This window comes from Ranitomeya variabilis, chromosome 4 (genome assembly GCF_051348905.1).
Source record: "Ranitomeya variabilis isolate aRanVar5 chromosome 4, aRanVar5.hap1, whole genome shotgun sequence".
Classification (NCBI taxonomy): Eukaryota; Metazoa; Chordata; class Amphibia; order Anura; family Dendrobatidae; genus Ranitomeya; species Ranitomeya variabilis.
Window position 1 is genome coordinate 290,472,074 of NC_135235.1, and position 7,537 is coordinate 290,479,610.

The following is a 7,537-nucleotide window of genomic DNA, read 5'->3' on the forward strand; positions in this document are numbered from 1 at the left end:
ACAAAAAAACCATATTCTTCATATATCCATGACGTTACTTTGCCTACAAGTGTTCATAGTAAAGTTTTCCCTAGTTGGTCTACAGATAACAAGTGGTCTCCAACGCTAGGGCATTGTTGATAGATCTTAATCCCATATATTAATGCTACACAAAAATAGTCAGATGTTGATAAATTTTGGAGGCATTGACGCTAATTACTAAAAGTCATGGAGCGCTTTGTGACGGTTTACTTTCTTAATTAAGCTAGTACTTACTTGCCACGGAAATATGTTGGACTCATCATATTGCTGGGCATACCTTGGAGCATGGATGCGATTGTGGATAGCTTGAGCTATGAAGTATACAGCAGTATGGACTTGGTAGGCTAGCCTGGGCACCACTGGGTCTTGTAGCATTGTTATGTTCTCGGGGGTCAGCATGCTACATGACTGGCACTGTTCTTGCAGGTCCCAGGTCTGGAATACATACTGGGTGATGTCTTCATTTGCAGAACTGACATTAAGGAGAAGACTCCTTTCCTGTTCTATCTGGTATAATATCTTACATACATAGTCCTGAAATCCAGATATCACCTTAGTTTTTTCAGTGAACCCAATAACTGTCCCAATAGATTGGATTCCGGACATTTGCTGGATAGTTACATCTTGAAACCACATTGGACTTGCAATCCAGACCATTTTTACCTGAGTTTTGATGACCACTTTGAGAAAAGCTTGAGCTTCCGATAGACTGGAGAACACAATGGTGACATTGACTCCAGTCTTCTGGATATCGGTTAGTATTTTTTGCACAGATGTGTTGAAGTTAGGGTCACTAATATTTTTTGGTAAGAAGGCTTGATAAGCAATGCAGATGCCGTTTTGGGAAACTGCGGATGTCAACTGGAAGAGTCCGTATTCTCCATATTCATTCCTGCTCGCGATCACTGAGATCCAGTTCCATTGGAATTCCTTAAGGAGCTTCACCATTCCTTGCACTAGTTTTCCATCACTAGGAATAGTGCGCATAAAGGAGGGAAATCTATTCTTGTCTGAAAACCTGTCACTGGTAGCCCAATAACTGATCTGAAAATAGGAAAAAATAAAAGGCATGGAAGTATGAGAACACGATCAAAGTTAATTGCTTTTATACCAGCTAATTATGATATCTGCACTGAAAAGATTGGAAATTTAAATTGATTTTAACCTGCTCGCATTCATAGAATCCTAGAATGTTAGAGTTGGAGGGGACCCCCACGGTCATCGTGTCCAACCACCTGCTCAATGCAGGATTCACTAAACCATCTCAGACAGATGTCTACAGCTAAATTGGTTCAGAGACAAAAACAGGTGAACGCAACTAATTTTGTGGTGCCGAAAATGAATATGATGCTTACATTTCCTGCTTGGCTATAATTTACCAGATCCAGAGGTGGTTCTAATGACTTAGGACGCCTTTCAAGCAGGCTTATAGAAAAATAGCACCTTTATTATTTCACATCATCATTGCATTGTTAATAGTTAGTCTACTGCATCCTCTATTCAGTCTATTGAGCCTTCTAATAGGTTATTGGTGATGTATACCAAAAGAAATAAACCATAATGGCGAACTGGCTCCAAAGTCAACAGCAAATTCGGATTAATTGAGATGTCTTACCCGAGATCTCAAAACCCAATTTTTTATTCCAAAAAAAAGAAAAACATAAGGGTGTATAGAGGCACATCGTGATCTAAGCATCTGTAGTTGGGCCCTTGAAGAGAAGAGGTCCAATCCCTTTATTTTGACACTTTTTGCTCTGGGGTTACAGCCACCATTGTAGAGTTGACCCTACAGTTCCCGCTGCTGTGTACTGTGTAATGGCCGTGTCTGACCATGCAGGAACATGGTCTGATCATACCACAGCTCCTGGGCAGGGTGAGGAAGCAAAAGAGATTATACAGACAGGACAGCATGGGATCACAGCTGATTCTTTCTGTGAGGTAAAGAATTTCGCTGCCTTTTAAAAAAAAATGTTTTACCTCAAATAAAGAAATATTGTGATCCTGTGCTGTCCTGTCTATATACTCTTTTGCTTCCTTCCCTGCCCAGGAGCTGTAGTATGATCAGACCATGTCTCTGTACGATCAGACACGGCCATTACACAGTACACAGCACGGGCACATTTATAAGACTATCTCAGCACAGGAACATTTGATTTACACACATCCAGTTGTGGAAGCTATTATTATTCCAAGATCTATTGATTAAAATGAACTTTGCTAGTGGGAAAACCCCCTTAAGGTCAATAGCTCTAGTATCCCTCAACAAACTCATGATTCAAACCCTATATTACCTTTATGACAGTCACTGGCAAAGTACTCTAGGGGAAATATGTATCACTGAGATTTTTAGCTTCAGTGATATGAACCTAGTAAAATACTGCAGCACACTGAGTGCTGAGATGAGTTAATTAGCCATGTTAAGGGCTAGGTTTAGTAAAAAGCTGTAGAGTGGATTGGAGGCTGTTCATCATATCCTCACTCCAGAGTGTGGTTTAGAAGGTAAATAGTCAGCCTTCTGAATCATTGAGGGTTCGGTGTGTCTGGAGCACCAAAGCGGTGTTTATGGGAAAGGGAGCTGAACCTTGTTTACGCTGGGTGGGCGGCTCCCCAAAGCCACATGGACTGTGCTATATGCTATATGTTATTTTTTATTTTCCCGTTATGCCAGAAAGGTCATGTTTATTTTTACTGAACTTTGCACTGGTTTGTGCCTTACATTTTAAATAATCCAGTAGAAGACTACAAACGTTCCTGTGTCTATCTCTGCGAGCGGCCGAGTGAGCCGATCTACCACAGCTTCTACCAGAAATGTATTTTGAGTTCACAATTCCCAATGAACCACATTATAAAAAAAAGACACCTAAAGATAAAAATACATTTGTGCCTACCTGGGGTAAGTAGAAGAAGCTGAGCAACTTTCCAGTGGCAGCAACCATGTCTGATGTGGATGGTCCTACCACAGCCACGATCTTTGTCTTGTAATCAGTGTAATTGCAGAGGACCTTGATCTCAGACTCATTTCTTTCAGTGAGAAACATAAACGCTGCCCGTTGAATGATTTTTACATCATTACAGGTGTCATAGATTTCATAGCCCAGGCTGACGTTGGGCAGGATCGTGCTGCTGTTGTTAATTTCATCTATAGTAAACTTCATGGCAAGAAGTGCCATGAACTCATGGGCGTTAAAGCTGTAAAAAGAGACACGATGTTACTAGAATCTGACTTATTCTTCACAGTGTCCACAACAATTGTTGAAATGCATCCTAAATGGTAGATAATGTTGGTCGTAAAGTGTTATAAATGGACAAGGAAATCAAAAGATGTTGCCCTTGTCTGATGTTTGATCCCCCACCCAAAATATAGCTTTTGAAATTTGCCAGTTCTATTTGTACTATTTAGGAGGACACAATAGAAGGAACAGTGAAGAGCATCCTGTAGAGATGAGCGAATCTTTCCAAATTGGAATTTGCAAACTATGGTACATTTTTCCAAAAATTTTATTGCAAGTACTCCGATTAACCTGAAAAGACATGTACAGCCCTCTGAGGTCTCTTAGGACTGTATCCAATCCTATTCCAATAATGTCAAAGTGACTTTAACAAATATGACTATGGGTAAATGAGTGGTGACTGCTGTGTTGTCACACACTATATGTAATGTTTATTCAGTGTTTTATGGCTTTCTTTCCCAATCTCTGTTGATAAGCTGTGATGCCATCTCACTGTCCAGATTCATCTAAAAATAGCTGCTGCATTACTTGCCTCTGCTTTTATACTGGCTATGATAATTCTCCTAAATTGCTTGCGCTATCCCATATGATGGAATAGCTGTATGGCATTATGTGGAATTCCGCCCAGCTATACATTAGGTCATGAGAGCCTTTTTTGGCTAATGTAATCTTTTGCAATGTGTAAAATAGTGGCTGAACTTTTTGCCATCTTGCGCAAATCAAATCATAGATTAGTTGATTTCGACAGGTTCAACAAATTTCTAAAAATTCAACACAAATTTGATTCGCATCATATCAATTTGCTCTTCTTTATCTGCTTTACCTCTGCCCACTGTTGGTACCATCACAGGAAATACAGCTGTGGATATTATTTGGGCCACGTTCACATGTAATTTTGGTGTGGATTTCATGGACTTTCATTTGACGATGGATCAGCTGGAGTTTCGAGTCTCAGGGTACTTTCACACTAGCGTTTTTTGAAATCCGTCGCAATGCGTAGTTTTGCCGAAAAAACGCATCCTGCAAAAGTGTTTGCAGGATGCGTTTTTTCCCCATAGCCTAATATTAGACGACGCATTGCGACGGATTTACACACGTCGCACCCGTCGTGCGACGGGTGCGTCGTGCAGTGGCGGACCGTCGGGGGCAAAAAACGTTGCTTGCAACGTTTTTTGCTCCGTCGTAAACGTCTTTTCCGACCGCGCATGCGCGGCCGGAACTCCGCCCCCACCTCCCCGCACCTCACAATGGGGCAGCGGATGCGCTGGAAAAATGCATCCGCTGCCCCCGTTGTGCGGCGGAGACCACGCTAGCGTCAGGAACGTCGGCCCGACGCACAGCGACGGGCCGAGCCCGACGCTAGTGTGAAAGAAGCCTCAGCTGCAGATTACTGTTATGACGGCAAATCTGGGCCGTAGTACATAGCCTAGCAGTTGTCCCAATTTAGTAAATGATCTCCTATTTCTCATTGGGACCCCTCACTCATCGTGAGATTGGGGCTTTGAAGTGACCTATTTGAATGGAGCAATGACACCACCACTCCTGTGAGTAGATGGTGACTTGGGACAACCTCTATAAAGAGAATTTATTTATAACATGCTGATGTAAGTAAAGTGAGTAAAATTAAAAAAGGGAAGGTGACAGACAGTGAAATCTAAAAAACTTGATGCAATTATACAATGTATAATAAACATTACATAACGAGTGATTTTCCCTCTAAGCAATTGTGCCTTCCAATCCAACATTAGAAGTGGACTTCTGACTCCTTCTTTTAATTGAATATGTAGGTTGTCTCATCAAGACAAGCGTTGTCAATATGGCTTTGTGGACTATTAGGGATCGAGTACACTATCCATTATATCAGATGAGTGATAGTTGTTGTTTTCACGAATAGCACTCATACCCATGATATTCTATTGGACTGTGCACATATCCAATTTATTCCTTGGACCAAGGAAAAAAAAACAGAGACATGTCCAATTTTCATCCAAGAGTCAGAACAAAATCGGCAATGCAAGTCTATGGGTCAGTGAAAAACATCGGACTGCACTCGGATGACATACAAATGCTGTCCAATTTTCATGACTTTACAGTATGGAGAGGGTGGAGAATCTATTTTTTTCTCTCCGCCTCTGAGAAAAAGTGATGTCACTCTGAGCAAACTCTGATCAGAATAATTGGACCGTTTTTCTTGGATGGATAAAAAACGGTTGTGTGCACCTATCCCTACTATGAACCAGAGCAAAGAGCACCTAAAGGCACAACACCTTCACCTGGCAGACACAGGGCATCTTTGTTATATTTTATACAATACTCAGAGGAAGAAGATTAATACATATTTAACTAACAAAATAAATTATAGCACTAGTAAAACTAAATCCATATTTTTACTGGTGTTGTCCTCGCCCCTCTGTATCAGTCTGTGATTGTTAGTTTGTTTACTGTAAGTGATATCTGTAATTTGTATGTAACCCCTTCTCATGTACAGCACCATGGAATCAATGGTGCTATATAAATAAATAAATAATAATAATAATAATATATTTATGCGAAGTACATATCCATAGGTTACCATTACTATACTCATTTTCCACAGCTCTTTAAAGACATTAATATCACTGTCCCCATTGGGGCTCACAATCTAGATTCCCTATCTGTATGTCTTTGGAGTGTGGGAGGAAACCGGAGAATCCGGAGGAAACCCACGCAAACACGGGGAGAACATACAAACTCCTTGCAGATTTTGTCCTTGGTGGGATGTGAACCCAGGACCCCAGCGCTGCAAATCCACTTTACTGCCCATTCTGTATATATAATATTATTTTGGATACAACATCCTTGCATATTAAAATAAAAACTTACATTTTGCATTGCATGGTTTCATTTCTCGTCCAGTAGAGTGATGCTTTTGCTTCATTATGAATAGCGAAAAGGCCGCCCAGGTTGAAGTCTCCCGGCGATCTAAAGAATGTCAGATTAGTCGAGTTTTTCTCCTTCGTTAAAGCCGGCAGCGACAAGCAATAGACAACTGATACAATGGCAATAAGAGAAAATCCCGACATGTCCACCAGGAGCCCCGTTCACGTGTGCCATTGGTACTGCTGAAAATGTAGATGGGGTGATTGTGGAGGACATGAAAATAAGCCACTGTTTGCTCTTGTGTATTTGTGTACTGCGCTCTGCAGCTGGTGGATCTGTTCAAATAGACATCTCTCAAATATGTGACTTGCTAATGATGTTTCAGGGCTCCTGATGTAGGATCCAATAGTAACTTGCAATCATGGCCATAACCCTCAGATTGGTAACAGTCATTCCGGGCGAACCCCATACACATGCACAATGGCTCGGCCACAGACCCATGGCCAAGAATGGGCGAGTACGACCTGATTATCAGAGGCAAAGAGCATACGCTGATATTTTTTTCCTTGGACCATTTGGTCTTAGGAAAATATTGGATATGCGCACAGCCCCATTGACTAATATTGGTCTGAGTACGATCCCATGTTTAGATGGAGAGAAATGGAAGGCCGCCATGTACATTGCCTGGTAGGTAATTTCAGATAAAATCCGGAGGTTAGGTAGACATACATCCAATGTATGTTTATATAAACAATTATTTTTCATACAAATTTCCTTTTTTTAACTTTAACATTTTTTTTATTATTAATTTTTTTTTCAGCCACTGGGCGCCGCCATTTTGCTTTGCAGGAGTGTAAGTGAAGCTGCACGACACTTAGGCCGGCCTCACACTAACGAGTTTTATGGACGTATGAGCACATAAACTACGTCCGTAAAATTCGCATTACACACGGCCCAATGAATCTCTATGGCCCAGCTCCTATCAGCCGTATATTACGCATCCGGTCTTGTACGGCCGTAGAAAATCGCAGCAAGCTGCGTTTGTCACCGTATTGCGCAAAAAAAATCGCCAATGAAAGTCTATGGGGGCGAGAAAATTACGGATTACACACGGACCAGCAGTGTGACTTGTGAGAAATACGCAGCGGTGTTAGTGAAAAGCCGGTAATTCAATTGCCGGCTTTTCATTTCTCCTTCACAAACCCGACAGGATATGAGACATGGTTTACATACAGTAAACCATCTCATATCCCCTTTTTTTTTTTGCATATTCCACACTACTAATGTTAGTAGTGTGTATGTGCAAAATTTGGGTGCTGTAGCTGCTAAAATAAAGGGTTAAATGGCGAAAAAAATTGGCGTGGGCTCCCGCGCAATTTTCTCCGCCAGAGTGGTAAAGCCAGTGACTGAGGGCAGATATTAATAGC

The 7,537-nt window shown here is 41.3% G+C and overlaps 1 protein-coding gene across 1 annotated transcript; it reads right to left on the reverse strand.

Annotated features, from left to right (window-relative positions):
* Positions 1 to 198: 198 nt before the first annotated feature.
* On the reverse strand, positions 199 to 6,313 carry LOC143767838 (taste receptor type 1 member 3-like). Its single transcript, XM_077256360.1, has 3 exons — positions 6,114 to 6,313; positions 2,910 to 3,210; positions 199 to 1,065 (listed from the first exon to the last, which is right to left on the reverse strand). The coding sequence occupies exons 1-3, from the start codon at positions 6,311 to 6,313 to the stop codon at positions 199 to 201; spliced, it is 1,368 nt and encodes a 455-aa protein (XP_077112475.1).
* Between the last annotated feature and the right edge of the window lie 1,224 nt (positions 6,314 to 7,537).

Excerpts from the sequence above, each read along its gene's own strand:
- LOC143767838 (XM_077256360.1), bottom strand. The coding sequence starts at position 6,313 with ATGTCGGGATTTTCTCTTATTGCCATTGTATCAGTTGTCTATTGCTTG. Across the intron at positions 3,211-6,113 it reads GAAACCATGCAATGCAAAAT|CTTTAACGCCCATGAGTTCA; the intron begins GTAAGTTTTTAT and ends CTCTTTTTACAG. Across the intron at positions 1,066-2,909 it reads GCTTCTTCTACTTACCCCAG|ATCAGTTATTGGGCTACCAG; the intron begins GTAGGCACAAAT and ends TCCTATTTTCAG.